Raw genomic sequence first — 18,200 nt, forward strand, 5'->3', positions numbered from 1 at the left:
AAGAACACTTTTAAGAATCTGGATATTCACTATCTTACAACCATTCACTGTGGAAGAATATCACAAGTATTGTGATAGTTAACCACAACCAGCTTGTCAGAAATTGAACAAAAATTTGCATTTTTGGTAATGAACCTATTTTCATTGTTAAATTCTTCTAGCTTGTTGTATTATAGAGATTTATTCATTTGCATTTGGATAATAGATTGAACGACCTCTCTTTGGCATATGCTAAACTTGGCTTGAAATCAACAAGTCTTTGGAAGTCCCTTGCAGAAATATTGATCCCTGATGCCTCTGTGGCATACATAAATGCGAAAATGTTGCCAATTCAGGATTTCGTGAACGAATTGATCTCCATATAGTCCCATAAATGTCAGATGTTCGTGTGTTGATTGCCAGAGTTCGTGTCTGGCGATCAACGTTGCCTAAATGATTTCCAGAAATTGTCAAGAATAGTCTTCAAACCAACCGCAGTTTTGCACCGGTGGCATATACATTATCATCCATGAAAATTTCATCATTGTTTCTACACATGAAGTACATGAATAGCTGAAAGTTGTCTCCAAGTACCTGAGCATAACCATTTCCAGATCATTATCGTTTCGCTTGGACCAGTTCCTTCCATGTAAAAACACATCATTATGGAGCCACCATAGTGTCTTGTTGACTACTTGAGTCTACAGTTGCGGGGGATCTGTGCAACACTACAATCCTACCATCAGCTCTTACCAACTGAAATCCTGAGTCATCTGATCAAGCCATGATTTTCCAGTCGTGTAAGGCTTAACCGCTATGGACCCGTAAAGGTACTCTACTCGATCTTCTGCTGAAATTAAAGCCAAATTTCGTTGCATCTTCCTGACGGACATGCCCACAGCACGTCCTACATACGTTCATGTAGTTATGTCAAAAATTGTTGCTTGTCTGTTAATACTGATCATTCTATGCACACGTCGTTAGTCGATCATTAAGTGCAGACGGTCGGCCACTACTTTGTCCATGATAGAAGGCTATGCCTGAAATTAGGTATTCTCGGCAAGCTCTTAACACTTTGCATCCCGGAGCGTTGAATTTCCTAATGAAATCCGAAATGGAATGACTCCGCCATCTAATTCCAACTACCATTCCGCTTTCAAAGTCTGTTAATTCTTGAATGCATATGAAAAACTTTTCAGTGCACTGCTCCTCTATACATTTTGTCCGCAATACTATTGCTATCTGTGTATTTGTATATCACTCCCCTATGACTTTTGTCAATTTAATTGATTTCTTATGCGAAAATGTACAATAACTAGTGAAACTAATAAGCTTATAACCACAAATTCTTCGAACGAAGTTTTCGAAATATTTTTAATTCCCATATTAATTTTCTTACTGGTACGAATTTCATCGTTTTGATTTTCACTTTCTGAATTGAAGATCGACATTACAGGCTTCACAAATGAAACGTCTGTACGATAATTTTTATTTTATTTATTTATTTATTTTTATCAGTAAAGAGAATTGTTATCTGCCTCTTGAAATTTGAGCTCCAGATACATTTTTTTTAAGAAAATAATTCGGATGTAGACTAGATGGGCATAAAGTAATTTCATCTGAAAATTTCTGCAAAAGACGCTTTAATAAGAGAAAAGTGAAAATGCGGCGTGTGGGAAAAGAAACAGTGCTGCTTCTGCTTTTAAGGGTACTGAATGTTTACAGTGGGATAATATTGAAAACTCGTAATGAAAATGAAACAGACAGCGTTCCGTTATTAAAGAAAGGAGAATCTAATGGTAAGTTTTAATTTAAGTCCCGATTTCACGAAAATTCGGCTGTTTATATGGAGTTGGTGCATTTAAATTTTAAAGCAGTTTATGGATTATTAAAAAATACTTCATTAGATACTTCATGTATCATTTACAAAAAATTCATATATATATAGAAAACTTTAATATTATTTGTCTATTTAAAATGTGAGGACTTAAAATATGATAAATATTTATTACAGTGCAATATCTTTATCTGTGTGCTTGGAAAACTGGACTGACAAGCTCTATATATTATACGAAACACCGGAATGATCAGTGGTTTCATTTGACCCAGAATTTTTTTATTTGAACAAACGCAATTGTTTCGTCTTTTTGTTACTAGGATAAATAATTTTTTCTTTATCTGATTTTAAATGATTCAAAGGAATGTAGATCCATAAAGCATCAGTATATACTGAAATTCTATTTTGTCTTGCTGGTCACTATATAGCTCATGTTGTTCAACAGTCTGAAATGGAAAAAATTAAAATCATGGTGTTAAAATACATGTACGTGGAAAAGTTGGCTACTGTAGAATTTGGTTTGCAATATAAAATCCCATCTAAAGCAAATCAACACTGCAGTTATCCAAAAAGTTTTAAAATTCAGTTATTTTGTCTAACTTGTTTTTTAAAAAAATTCAAAAATTATTTCATATCTTAGAATAGTTCTGATTTGAAAGCATGTGGGAATGAAATTGAACTATGAGATAAATATTAAGTTCACACACATATTCTCAGGAAGTTTGAAATTTGCTCTTCAAGAAGGAGCTGAGTTTGTGTATGCTTCTGGAATTGTCTGCTATTTGTGTTACTTTAGCTGATATTGGTGTTGCTATAGCTCATATTGGTGTTACTGTAATCTCTGTTATGTTTTCCTTACCAGTGCGTTATTTAATTAAGTTTGTATTATAACTCATGTATTGTATATTGTGTTAATTATTTTCTTTATATTTCACTTAATTATCACGCCATGTTACGTAGGGCATATAGAAAGACCACGGATGTGATGAGACAACATATACCAGTCTATTGGGAGTGTACTTGAAATATTTAAAACATTTAAATATTTTATAAACAATGTTAATATGTAAGTACCGGAACAAATTTATACGAATTTAATAATATTACGAATCTAGATTTTTTTTTTTTTTTTGTCAAATATTCAAAATTTAGAATCCTTTAATTCACTATCATAATATATTTTTATGCATAAAATACAAAAATATTTGTTCATTTAATTGTATTTCTTATTAAAGATTCTATTTTATTCTCAAATTTAAGGGTTTTACAGAGTGGTAAATGGAGTGGAGTCTTCATCACATGCATATTTTGGAAACAAAATAAAAAAAAATTCAAATATATGTAGTTAAATTAGCATGAAAAGTAACAGACAATTTTTCTGTCTTCTGCTGTGATATATGTAATGTAAGTTATAATTAGTTCCTTATGACAGAGAAAAGATTATATTAAATACAAAAAATACAGTTCAGGAATTTGCGCATATTAAATATCTCAAACACCATCTCGAGTTACTCAATGTAAAATCCTGTAAAGACTACGCTCTTTGTTATGACATCCTGAACTGTAAGCCTGAAAAATGCGGCCTTAAGTACTCAGTAATGTTTTGGAAATGACAAAATTTGTATTATGCAGAATGTTTTTCTACATGCGCATCATTTAAAGTTCCATTACAAAAATTCTATTTTAAAAATATATAATCATACATTGTGTAGATATATATCCAAGGTTTGCAAAATATTGATATAGACGTAACGGCACAAATGTACACAAATTTCATAGTATATAATTATACATATATTTTGTCAGTTTAAATATGTCTTAACTTTTGATACATGCATATCGATATTTTTAAATACCTGTTTCCAAACAAATGAATAAAAAAAAATTGAAAATATGTCTATATAATTTTGATGAATAATTTTCAAAATTTCCCTTAAGATTTTTAGCAATTTTTAATAGCATTAATAGGATTGAATAACAAATTTTTATAGCCGAATAATAATTTGTAATAGCTGACGATGTTATCAATGACTCTCTCTCTTATAAACTAGATAATAAATTATTTTATCATACAATTCTAATGATGCAATTGCTTTATATTGTCTTCTATTGCGTATACAGCGTAAGTGGTAATTCATTTTCTACAATAATTTTTAAAAAGTCTCTAAAAAAGCGGAAATATACATTGTTTTAATTCTGGTATATGAATATATGTCAGGCAAACTCTAGAATTATTTGCAGCAAAATCCTGTAACAACTTTTATGACTGCGAATATCCTCCTACTTGTGAAGCTGCTTACGGTCTGCCTGACAAATGCATACTTTAAGTATTTTATAAACTTGACGAAAATTGTAATCCGAGGAACATTTTTGTGTATATATGCATAATTTAAAATAAATTTATAAGTTTTCTTTCAGTTGACACAGATATATAATTCGATCCAAAGCTTCAAAAACCTTTTTTTGTTATCTTTACAAAGAAAACGGTTTACAACACTAGAAATATAAATATCTTTATTTTCTTTGTGAAGTAAAAGAAAAAATGAAAAAAAAACATTCTGTAAATAATGTAAAAGGGAAGTATAGAATTAAATGGATCCCAATTTCAGACAAAGTATTTACGTATAGAAGAAAACAGATTTAATACACCTAAAATTTTAATACATACGTAAAATAATTTCAAATTAAATTTCGTGTTTCAATTCAAACAAATAAGAGTTTGAAAATATGTGAAAAAAGTTTTGATGAATTATCGGCATGATTTTTTTTTTGTTATAACTGTTCTTTGTATAATAACATGAAACTAACTATATTATAAAAATTTCTTTCATTATTTTATCACACGATTATGTTAAGGAATTGCTTTATATTTCCATGTATTAATATATAACTGACTGCTGGCTCTAAAATGGGAAAATACTATACAAATATAGAATCCTGCAATGATCTTAAATATTTCAAATGAATTAGATTAAAAGAATCCAGATTTTTTTTAAAAACTTTTTGTTCTAAAGTGTTCTTTTAAGACATAAAAAAACGGAAGCATTTTCTTTCGATTTCTCTTGCAATTGCTGTATCCCTCGGAGAAAAAAAAATTTATATAATTTGAGTAGCGATACTAAGTGCAATATTTTCACTCCTAATTGTTTTTACAAACTTTCAGGTTCAAATGGGTCGATAAGATTATAATATCATGGAAATCATAATACAATGTTAAATGTATAATTTGATATTCCGAGTTCAGTCTATTAAATTCATTTATAAATAAAGTTGTCGCAAAAAAGAAACTGCTAGTTTTCAATAGTACTAAAATAAATCTTTTGACTTTTAGTTCAAATCTTTCTAATGGTATTAAAGTGTGTGATATTTATAAAAAAATAAAAGTCCAAATAGTTGGTTGGCTAACACCATGCTAATTCCTCTTGATACAAAAGACAATAGAATCAAGTAACAAAAATTTCTCACCATATTATAATTCACTTACTGATTTTACTTCACAGCAGGAGATGCTAAAGGTAAACAAAAATATAGGAGCACGAAAGAGCAATCTCTCAATTTCTAGAAATCATTCTGAAAAAAAAGGATACTTTAGTAGACTCAGAAATGATAAAATTAGACATTCATTTAACAGTTTTACTGAAAACTTGGAATCCTAAATTCCATTTCCCTAAAATTTATGCGGGAAAAAATACGTTTCATGTCGAGAAAAGAATTCCAAATTATAATTTTATAGCAATGAATGCGATCCATTTTTTTTTTTTTTTTTTTTTTTTTTTACATGAACGAGACTCATTTTGGGTTTTTCCCCCTTAGCATGCAATTGCGAACCGACGCAACAGTATATTCATTTATTACTTGTATTGAATTTTTTTGGAATCAAATTTAAAATAAAAGACTCCTAGAATATTAATTATATAGTTTTTTAATATCAGGACCGAAATTATAAGAGCGAAAAAAAATATAAATTAAGATTTTTATTACAACACCGAAAGAAAAGGATATTTCTTTGTAAAATAAGAAGAATCAACATACTTTACACATTATGAGTTTTCAGCATCAAAGTTTATGCCGCTATTTAATTTATAATTTTATAATCTTCTCTGAAACTGGCTATGAGTACCAGGTTTTTAAATAATAATAATTTAATCACCTAGAATATAAAAGGTTTTCAGAATTAATTGATTACAATATATTTTTAGCCCTAGGCCTCAGATAAAATCGGCTTACAGACTCGTGTGAATCGTGAAGAGGAACTGGCTTGTTTCTATTGTACCAGAAATTTCTCAAACTTCAGATGAATATTAATTAAATTAATCTACGATAGTTTATGAATAAGAACCATACATTTCTATATTTTTTAAAGATTCTGAATTCTGTTCATATCTTTTACACTTCAAAGAGTCGGATTACAAACATTAGGGATAAAGAAATGTGATTTTTTTGTAATAAGAGTTACTTTAAACAAAATGTTAGTATTTTCATTCATTCTCTCTTACAAATGCTGCATCTCTAGAGAAAAAAAATTTAAAAAAAATGAGTATTATATGTAATAAGTGTAATATATCTCCGGACTAATTGTTTTCAGTAACTTTAAGGTACAAACAAATAGATACGCTAATATAAAGTGCTCGAAAATATAATAGAATATTACATGCATAATTTGGTAATTCCTGTTCAGCCTACAACAGATATTAATAATTACACTCAAGCATAAATGATAGTTTTCAATGATACTAAATTATATATTTTTAAAAGAATATTTCAAAAAAATATTTATAAAATAAAAATTTTAGTTTTAACTCAAATTTTACTAACGGTATCACCTTAGTAAAATTTAAAAATGATAATTTTTTCCAAAACAAAAAATATCATATATTATAAGAATATCTTATGAGGGCTAAGACCGTGCTAATTTGCTTTGTTATAAAGAGAATTAATTCGAGTACTTAAATATCTCACAAAATTGAAATTCACTCGCTGATTTAATTTCATAGCATACGACGGTCAAAGATAATAGAAATAGAATAGAATTGTAGGATAATCTCGGAATTTCTGAAAATCATCCTGAAGGATACATATTGTTCAGAAATGGCTTAGAAAGGATGAAATTAAATTCTTCTTTTAGAATTTTGAGAAAATTTTCTATTATCAATTCCACTTCTAAGTAATTTTTGCTGCAAAAAATCCGCCTATATTTCTAGTTAAATAAATAACTAAAAATTAAAACTTTTAATTCAATGAAATAGACCAGTCCTGTTTTTTTTTCAAGAATGAGACAAATTGTTTTTTCTCCACAGAATGCAATTGCGCACCAACCCAAGAGTGCTTCGTAAATGCGCGTAAAGAAACGGCTTGTAGGTGTCTTTCTTATGAAACTGAATTCAAGGTAGATGGCGTTAAAACGTGTGTTGGTAAGTCACATTTCCTCATTATTTCTTTAAGTATTTAAATTATTCAGCTTGGTCGAGAAATATGATATTCAATAATTGCTTGTATTGAATATTTTTTGGTATAAAATTTAAAATAAAAGACTCCTAGAATATTAATTATGTATATTTTTTAATCAGGACCGGAAATATAAGAGGAAATATAAATTAAATTTTGATATAACACCGAAAGAAAAGGATAATTCTTTGTAAAATAAGAAGAATCAACAAACTTTACACATTCTGGGTTTTCAGAATTAAAGTATATGACGCTATTTAATTTATTATTTTATAATTTTCTCTGAAACTGGCTTTCAGTACCAAGTTTTTAAATAATGATATTTTAATCACCCAAGAATGTAAAACGGTTTCCAGTATTAATTGATTATATATTTTTAGTGCTTGACCTCAGATTTATCGGCTTATGGACTCGTGTGAATGAACGAGGAACTGGCATTTTTCTATTGCATTAGAAATTTCTCAACCGTTTTCAGATGAATTTTAATTAAATAACCGTTCTATAGTTTCTGAATATGAACCATACATTTCTATATTTTTTTAAAATTTCTGAATTTTGTTCATATCTTGTATATTCCAAAGAGTAGGATTACAAACATCAGGGATAAAGAAATATGTTTTGTTCGTCATAGAGTAACTTTACTAAAAAATAATTGTATTTTCAATCATTTTCTCTTACAACTGCTGTATTTCCAGAGAAATAACTTTTTTAAAAAAATTGAGAATTATTCGTAATAAGTGTAATATTTTTCCCCACCTAATTGTTTTCAGAAACATTGAGGCACAAAGGATTGATTACAAATATAAAGTGTTGGAAAATATAATACAATATTTTATGCCTAATTTGATTATCCGCGTTCAATGTACAAAAGATATATAGATACATTTGTCACGCAAGCATAAATGCTAGTTTTTAATCATACAAAATTATGTATTTTTAAAATATAATATATATAAAATTATTATTTTCTTAGGTTTAGCTCAAATCTTACTAATGGTTTTACTTTCCATTATATTATTTAAAAAAATATTTATCACATACTGTAAGAACATATCGTATGTGGGTGCTAATTCTTCTGCTTATAAAGATAATTTATTCGAGTAGTTAATTCTTCTGCCCAAATTATAATTCACTCGCTGATATAATTTCACTGCAGTCAACGGTAAAAGAAAATAGTAATAGAATAGAATAATAGGATAATCTTCGAATTTCTGGAAATCATCCTGAAAGATACAGTTTGTTCAAAAATGGCTAAGAAAGGATAAAATAAAATTTTTCTTTAAGAATTTCAAAGAAAATTTGTAATTATAAATTCCACTTGTAAATATTTTTTGCTGCAAAAAAAACTGATTATTACCAGTCAAGTAAATAATTAAAAATTATATTTTTGAGTATAATGAAATAGACAAGCCCAGTTCTTTTCAAAAATTGTACAATTTTTTTTTCCTCCAAAGATTGTAATTGCGCACCAACACAAGAATGCTTCCTAAATATGCGAAAAGAACCTGATTGTAGGTGCCCTTCTGAACAAACCGAATTCATCGTAGATTTTTTACAACGCCAATAAAAAAAGATAATTCCATGTAAATTTAGAATAATTAATATACTTTACATTTTCTTGGTTTCCCGAATTAAAATATATGAAGCTATTTAGTTTATTATTTTATAATCTTCTCAGAAAGTGACTCTGAGTACCATGATTTTAAATAATACTATTTTAATCCCCCGAGAATGTAAATATGTTTCCAGTATTAATCGATTATATGGTTTTAGCCCTCGGTTCAAAATATTTCGCTTATTGACTCGCATGAATGTAAGGGGAAATGGCTTGTTTCTATTGTAGAAGAAATTTCTCAACCGTTTTCAGATGAATTTTAATTAAATTTCCGTTCTATAGTTTCTGAAGAAGAACCATGCATTTCTATATTTTTTAAAGTTTTTGAATTCTCTTGTTATCTTGCATATTGCAAAGAGTTGGATTAAAAATATCAGGGATAAAGAAAAATGTTTTGTTCGTACTAGAGTAACTTTACTAATTATATTTTCATTCATTTTCTCTTACAACTGCAGTATCTCCAGAGAACGAAATTAAAAAAATTCAATATTATTGGTAATAATTGTAATATTTATCCCGCCTCATTTTTTCAGAAACTTTGAGTTACAAATGAATGGATACGAATATAAAGTGTTCGAAAATATAAAGAATATTACATGCATTATATGGTAATCCCTGTTCAGTCTACAACAGATATTTATACTTCACTTGTCATGCAACCATAAATGCTACTTCTCAATGATACTAAATTATATATTCTTAAAAGAGTATTTCAAAATATAATATTTCTAAAAGTATTATATTTTTAGTTTTAACTCATATCTAACTAATGGATTTACCTTCCATGATAATATTTTGAAATAATAATTAAAAAAAGGACCTGGGCTAAGACCGTGCTCTGGTTATAAATAGAATTTATTCTTGTATTTAAATGCTTATATAATTAAAATTCACTCACTGATTTAACATCAAAGCAGGCGACGGTAAAAGAAAATATAAAAGAAATAGAATTGTAGGATAATCTCTTAATTTCTGGAAATCATCCTGAAAGATACAGATTATACAAAAATAGCTCAGAAAGTATAATATGAAATTTTCCTTTACAAATTTCAAAGAAAATTTGAAGTTATAAATTCCACTTGTAAGTAATTTTTGACGGAAAAAATTCGATTATTACTAGTCAAGAAATTAATTAAAAATTATATTTTTAAGTATAAGGAAATAGACAAGTCCAGTTCTTCTCAATAAAGAGACAAATTTTCTCTCTCCACAGAATGCAATTGCGCACCAACACAAGAGTGCTTCGTAAATACCCGAAAAGAACCTGATTGTAGATGTCCTCTTAATCAAAATGAATTCACCGTAGATGGCGTTAAAACGTGTGTTGGTAAGTCATAATTTCTTATTATTTCTGTAAGCATTTAAATTATTCAACTTGGCCGACAAATATTATATTAATCAATAACTTGTACTGATTTTTTATGTAATAAAATTTAAAACATAAAATTCTGAAAATATTAATTATACACTTTTTTCTATCAGGACTGGAATTACATGAGCAAAAAAATATAAATTAAGATTTTTTACATCAATTAGAAAGGATAATTCCATGTAAATTAAGAATAATTAACATACTTTACACATTCTTGGTTTCCAGAATTAAAATATATGACACTATTTAGTTTATTATTTTATAATCTTCTCTGAAAGTGAATCTGAGTACCTTCCTCTTGTACCTTCCATGATATTATTTTGAAATAATAATAATAATAATAAAAAAAAAACATTTAGCCCTCTCTCTAAGAATACATTGTATGTGGGCTAAGACCGTGCTAATTTCTCTGGTTATAAATAGAATTAATTCTTGTATTTAAATACTTACCAAATTATAATTCACTCTCTGATTTAACATCACAGCAGGCGACGGAAAAAGAATTTAGAAAGGAAATAGAATTAAAGGATAATCTCTTAATTTCTGGAAATCATCCTGAAAGATACAGATTTTTCAAAAAATGGCTCAGAAAGTATAATATGAAATTCTCCTTTACGATTTTCAAAAAAAATTTGAAATTATAAATTCCACTTGTAAGTAATTTTTGACGGAAAAAATCCGATTCATTACTAGTCAAATAAATAATTAAAAATTATATTTTTGAGTATAAGGAAATAGACAAGTCCAGTTCTTCTCAATAAAGAGACAAATTTTCTCTCTCCACAGAATGCAATTGCGAACCAACACAAGAATGCTTCGTAAATACGGGAAAAGAACCTGATTGTAGATGTCCTTCTGATCAAACTGAATTCACCGTAGATGGCGTTAAAATGTGTGTTGGTAAGTCCACTTGTATTAATTTTTTAATAAATTTTAAAATAAAATTCTCCTAGAATTTTAGTGATATTCTTTTTTCTATATGGATTTGATATATAAGAGTGAAAAAAGGAGTTATAAATAAAAGATTTTTGTCAACACCAACAGGAATGGTTCATTACTTATAACATAAGAAACATTTTCATATTACACTCATCCTGGGGTTTTTGAATTACCATAACGAATAAGATAATGAATACATAGAATATTCATAAAAGTTTAATATTTTTCCATCTTATTTTTTTTTAGAAACTTTGAGGCTCAAATGTATAAATTCGCATATAATGTGTTGGAAATTATAATAAAATATTATATCCATAATTTGATACTCCGAGTTCAGTTTACAAGAGATATTTATAAATGTAATTTCATAAAAGTATGAATGCCAGTTTCCTCTGATTCTAAAGAAATCTTTTTACTTTTATTTCAAATTTTTCTATCTGCATTTCCATGCATGATATTTTTATTAAAAGAAGAAAAAAATATAGAAGGAAGAAAAATTGTTCACGACTTGCTGGTGAACTTTTTATAGAAGAAAAAAAAATCGATTACGTACTCTAAAAGCAAACAGTACTTTGGCGAATTCCATGCTAATGCCATTCCTCTAGTTAGAAAGACAATTAATTTCGGCAAAGAAATTTTTTTTCCAGATTGTAATTTTTATATATATATATATATATATATATATATATATATATATATATATATATATATATATATATATATATATATATATATATATATATATATATATATATATATATATATATATATATATATATATATATATATATATAAGAACTCTAGGATATTCACTGAATTTCTGGAAATCATTCTAAAAGAGAAGGATTGTTCAGAAATTATAAAATGAAATACATTTTTAAGAGTTTCATTGAAAAACATTTTCCAATATGAAAATATTATATATTTTAAGCTCATGGCCGCAGAAAAATTTGATTATTTATTCAAGTGAATGTAAAAGCATATGGCTTTTTTCTATTGTACTAGAAATTTCTTAAATGTCTTCTGATAAATTTCATTTTCGTTTTCATTCGAAATGTTTCTAATTTATAACCATTCAATTCAATGTTTGGTTTATTTTTCAATTCCTGTTGAAACCTCGTACAATTCAAATGAGTTAGATTAAAAGCATTCTGCATAAAAAAATATTTTGAACTAAAGTGTTCTTTTCATTCAGAAAAAAACAAGTATTTTTCATTCATTTTTTCTTGCAATTGCTGTATTCTTTAGAGAAAGAATTCGTGGTAATTTGTATAGCAATAATAAGTGTTATATTTTCCCTTCTAATGATTTTTACAAACTTTGAGGTTCAAATGGATCGATAAGAACATAATAAAGGATATTATATGTATAATTTGATATTCCGAGTTCATTCTAGAACAGACATTTATAAGTGTAGTTCTCACAAAAGTAAAAATGCTAATTTTCAATGGTACTAAAAAAATCTTTTGAATTTTAGTTCAAATCGTTCTGATGGTATTACCGTGTACGATATTTTTATCAAAAAATTAATTGATCATGTACTCTAAGATCAAATTTTAGGTTTGCTGACACCATGCTCATTCGTTTAGTTAAAGACAATCAAATTTAAAAATTAAATAGAAAAAATTTCTCACCAAATTATAACTATCTCCCTGGTTTTTCTTCACAGCAGGCAACGGTAAAAGTAATCAGAAATACAGGAGCTATAAAGGGTAATCTTCGAATTATTGGAAATTATTCTGAAAGAGAAACATGTTTTAGTAGGTTCTGATATGATAAAGCGAAAAGCTCATTTACGAATTTGAAGAAAATTTGCAAATGAGAATTCTATTTCTTGACATTTATACTTTAAAAAATCCGCTTTAAATTACTAATCAAGTAAAAAATTCCAAATTATTTTTTAGAAGAATGAAAGCGCAACTGTTTTTCCTTTCATTAATGAGATTATTTTTGACTTTTCCAAAGAATGCAATTGCGCACCGACACAAGAGTGCTTCATAAATACGCGAAAAGAACCTGATTGTAGGTGTCCTTCTGAGGAAACTGAATTCACCGTAGATGGCGTTAAAACATGTGTTGGTAAGTCATATTTCCATATTATATCTATAAGCATTTTAATTCTTCAATTTTGCTGAGAAATATTGTATTCATTAATTACATATACTGAATTATTTTTGGAATAAAATTGAAAATAAAAAAAAAATCTTAACATGAATCTTAGAATATTAATTATATATTTTTTCCTATCAGGACCGGAATTATAAGAGCCAAAGAAATATAAATTGATATTTTTTACAACAGCAATAGGAAAGGATAATTCCTTGAAGTACAAGAAAAATTATCATATTTTACAGATTCTGGGTTTTGAGAATAAAATTTTATGGCTCTATTTAATTTATTATTATATAAACTTTTCTGAAAATGGCTGTCCATACCATATTTTTAAATAATGATATTTTATTCACCGAAGAAATCAGTTTTTAGTATTAATTGATGATATGTTTTAAGCCCTTGGTCTCAGAATAATCGGATTATTGATTCGAGTAAATTTAAGAGGAATTGGCTTGTTTCTATTGCACTAGAAATGTCTAAACCGTTTTCGGATAAGTTTGAATTTAATTTCCATTCGAAAGTTTCTGATTAAGAACCATACATTTCTATAAATTTTTTAGATTCTAAATTCTGTTGTGATCTCAAACGTTTAGAGTAAATAACTGCATCATGTATGTACGCCTGCGCCTAGTATGAATGAGATTTTAAGACACGGTTCATTTCTTGCTTCATAACAGAGGCCGCTGACAGACCGAAACACATAGTTTTCCATTGGTACACAGCATTATGAGTAGCAAATGCCGTTAATCGTTTACTTTCCTCATCCATTTTTATTTGCCAATAAATACCCCTTTTAAGAGACCTAATCCAGTTAAAAATGTTTTGATCCTGCACTAAATATTAGCTCTTGCATATCTTTCATGGGAAACACCGAGACTTTAGTCACTGTATTTAAAGTTCTAAAATCGATACGCATTCTTAATGAAGAATCTTTTTTAGCAAATGCAAACAATCGAATGAACAATTTCGGATTCTGATGGTTCTATCAATTAATTATATAGTTTTTTAATATCAGGACCGAAATTATAAGACTGAAAAAAAATATAAATTAAGATTTTTATTACAACACCGAAAGAAAAGGATATTTCTTTGTAAAATAAGAAGAATCAACATACTTTACACATTATGAGTTTTCAGCATCAAAGTTTATGACGCTATTTAATTTATAATTTTATAATCTTCTCTGAAACTGGCTATGAGTACCAGGTTTTTAAATAATAATAATTTAATCACCTAGAATATAAAAGGCTTTCAGAGCCGGCGTCCTGGCATAGGGGTAGCGCGTCTTCCCCGTGATCTCGGCGTCCCGGGTTAGAGTACCGGTTTGGGCATGGTTGTTCTTCTGTTGTTCTATCTGTGAGATCTGTGAATGTGCCCTCCTGTAAAAAGGGGTTATGCAAGCGAATGAATGATGCTGAGTGGCAAAGTCGTACTCTTGGCCCTAGTTGGCGCTGCTATAAAAAATAAGAGACGTTCCCCCTCAGTCTTAAATCGCTGTCTTCGTAACAGCGGGCTTGTCAGTGGCAAGTGCCATAAGAAACAAACAAACAACAACAAGGTTTTCAGAATTAATTGATTACAATATATTTTTAGCCCTAGACCTCAGATAAAATCGGCTTACAGACTCGTGTGAATCGTGAAGAGGAACTGGCTTGTTTCTATTGTACCAGAAATTTCTCAAACTTCAGATGAATATTAATTAAATTAATCTACGATAGTTTATGGATAAGAACCATACATTTCTATATTTTTTAAAGATTCTGAATTCTGTTCATATCTTTTACACTTCAAAGAGTCGGATTACAAACATTAGGGATAAAGAAATGTGATTATTTTTGTAATAAGAGTTACTTTAAACAAAATGTTAGCATTTTCATTCATTCTCTCTTACAAATGCTGCATCTCTAGAGAAAAAAAATTTTAAGAAAATGAGTATTATATGTAATAAGTGTAATATATCTCCGGACTAATTGTTTTCAGTAACTTTAAGGTACAAACAAATAGATACGCTAATATAAAATGCTCGAAAATATAATAGAATATTACATGCATAATTTGGTAATCCCTGTTCAGTCTACAACAGATATTTATAAATGCACTCAAGCATAAATGATAGTTTTCAACGATACTAAATTATATATCATTAAAAGAATATTTCAAAATATAATATTTATAAAATAAAAATTTTAGTTTTAACTCAAATTTTACTAACGGTATCGTCTTAGTAAAATTTTAAAATGATAATTTTTTCAAAAACAAAAAATATCATATACTCCAAGAACATATCTTATGAGGGCTAAGACCGTGCTAATTTGCCTTGATATAAACAGAATTAATTTAAGTACTTAAATATCTCACCAAATTGAAATTCACTCGCTGATTTAATTTCATAGCATACGACGGTCAAAGATAATAAAAATAGAATAGAATTGTAGTATAATCTCGGAATTTCAGAAAATCATCCTGAAGGATACAGATTGTTCAGAAATGGCTTAGAAAGGATGAAATGAAATTCTTCTTTTAGAATTTTGAGAAAATTTTCTATTATCAATTCCACTTCTAAGTAATTTTTGCTGCAAAAAATCCGCCTATATTTCTAGTTAAATAAATAAGTAAAAATTAAAATTTTTAATTCAATGAAATCGACCAGTCCTGTTTTTTTCAAGAATGAGACAAATTGTTTTTTCTCCACAGAATGCAATTGTGCACCAACCCAAGAGTGCTTCGTAAATGCGCGTAAAGAACCTGCTTGTAGGTGTCTTTCTTATGAAATAGAATTCAAGGTAGATGGCGTTAAAACGTGTGTTGGTAAGTCACATTTCCTCATTAAGTATTTAAATTATTCAGCTTGGTCGAGAAATATGATATTCAATAATTGCTTGTATTGAATATTTTTTGGTATAAAATTTAAAATAAAAGACTCCTAGAATATTAATTATATATATTTTTTAATCAGGACCGGAAATATAAGAGGAAATATAAATTAAATTTTGATATAACACCGAAAGAAAAGGATAATTCTTTGTAAAATAAGAAGAATCAACAAACTTTACACATTCTGGGTTTTCAGAATTAAAGTATATGACGCTATTTAATTTATTATTTTATAATTTTCTCTGAAACTGGCTTTCAGTACCAAGTTTTTAAATAATGATATTTTAATCACCCAAGAATGTAAAAAGGTTTCCAGTATTAATTGATTATATATTTTTAGTGCTTGACCTCAGATTTATCGGCTTATGGACTCGTGTGAATGAACGAGGAACTGGCATTTTTCTATTGCATTAGAAATTTCCCAACCGTTTTCAGATGAATTTTAATTAAATAACCGTTCTATAGTTTCTGAATATGAACCATACATTTCTATATTTTTTAAAATTTCTGAACTTTGTTCATATTTTGTATATTCCAAAGAGTAGGATTACAAACATCAGGGATAAAGAAATATGTTTTGTTCGTCATAGAGTAACTTTACTAAAAAATAATTGTATTTTCAATCATTTTCTCTTACAACTGCTGTATTTCAAGAGAAATAACTTTTTTAAAAAAATTGAGAATTATTCGTAATAAGTGTAATATTTTTCCCCACCTAATTGTTTTCAGAAACATTGAGGCACAAAGGATTGATTACAAATATAAAGTGTTGGAAAATATAATACAATATTTTATGCCTAATTTGATTATCCGCGTTCAATGTACAAAAGATATATAGATATATTTGTCACGCAAGCATAAATGATAGTTTTTAATCATACAAAATTATGTATTTTTAAAATATAATATATATAAAATTATTATTTTCTTAGGTTTAGCTCAAATCTTACTAATGGTTTTACTTTCCATTATATTATTTAAAAAAAATATTTATCACATACTGTAAGAACATATCGTATGTGGTTGCTAATTCCTCTGGTTATAAAGATAATTTATTCGAGTAGTTAATTCTTCTCCCCAAATTATAATTCACTCGCTGATATAATTTCACTGCAGTCAGCGGTAAAAGAAAATAGTAATAGAATAGAATTGTAGGATAATCTCGGAATTTCTGAAAATCATCCTGAAGGATACAGATTGTTCAGAAATGGCTTAGAAAGGATAAAATAAAATTTTTCTTTAAGAATTTCAAAGAAAATTTGTAATTATAAATTCCACTTGTAAATTTTTTTTTGCTGCAAAAAAAACTGATTATTACCAGTCAAGTAAATAATTAAAAATTATATTTTTGAGTATAATGAAATAGACAAGCCCAGTTCTTTTCAAAAATTGTACAATTTTTATTTTTCCTCCAAAGATTGTAATTGCGCACCAACACAAGAATGCTTCCTAAATATGCGAAAAGAACCTGATTGTAGGTGCCCTTCTGAACAAACTGAATTCAAGGTAGATGGCGTTAAAACCTGTGTTGGTAAGTCATATTTTCTTATTATTTCTGTAGGCATTTAAATTATTCAGCTTGGACGGGAAATATTATATTAAATAATAACTTTTACTGAATTTTTTTTAAAAAAAATTTTAAAATAAAAGACACCTAAAATATTAGTTATATATTTTTTTTAATCAGGACCGGAAATATAAGAGCAAAATTAAATTTTGATGCAACACCGATAGGAAAGGATAATTCCTTGTAAAACAAGGGGAATCAACATACTTTGCACATTCTGAGTTTTCAGAATTAAAGTATTAGACGCAATTTAATTTATTATTTTATAATATTCTCTGAAAGAGGCTGTGAGTACCAAGTTTTTAAATAATGATATTTTAATAAGCCGAGAATGTAAAAAGATTTCCAGTATGAATGGATTATATGTTTTTAGCCGTTGGCCTCAGAATAATCGGATTATTGACTCGTGTGAATGTAAGAGGAACTTTATTGTTTCTGTTGTACTACAAATTTCTAAAAC

General features: G+C 27.8%; 1 protein-coding gene across 1 annotated transcript in view; it reads left to right on the plus strand.

Annotated features, from left to right (window-relative positions):
- The window catches only part of LOC129975617 (neurogenic locus notch homolog protein 1-like), an 81,282-nt gene that overhangs the window by 18,428 nt on the left and 44,654 nt on the right, over positions 1-18,200 (plus strand). Inside the window, exons 6-7 of the mRNA XM_056088695.1 lie at positions 15,994-16,107; positions 17,591-17,704. Coding sequence (XP_055944670.1) covers positions 15,994-16,107; positions 17,591-17,704 — 228 coding nt within the window. The remainder of the gene's footprint in view (positions 1-15,993; positions 16,108-17,590; positions 17,705-18,200) is intronic.

Source organism: Argiope bruennichi, chromosome 7 (genome assembly GCF_947563725.1).
Source record: "Argiope bruennichi chromosome 7, qqArgBrue1.1, whole genome shotgun sequence".
Taxonomy (NCBI): Eukaryota; Metazoa; Arthropoda; class Arachnida; order Araneae; family Araneidae; genus Argiope; species Argiope bruennichi.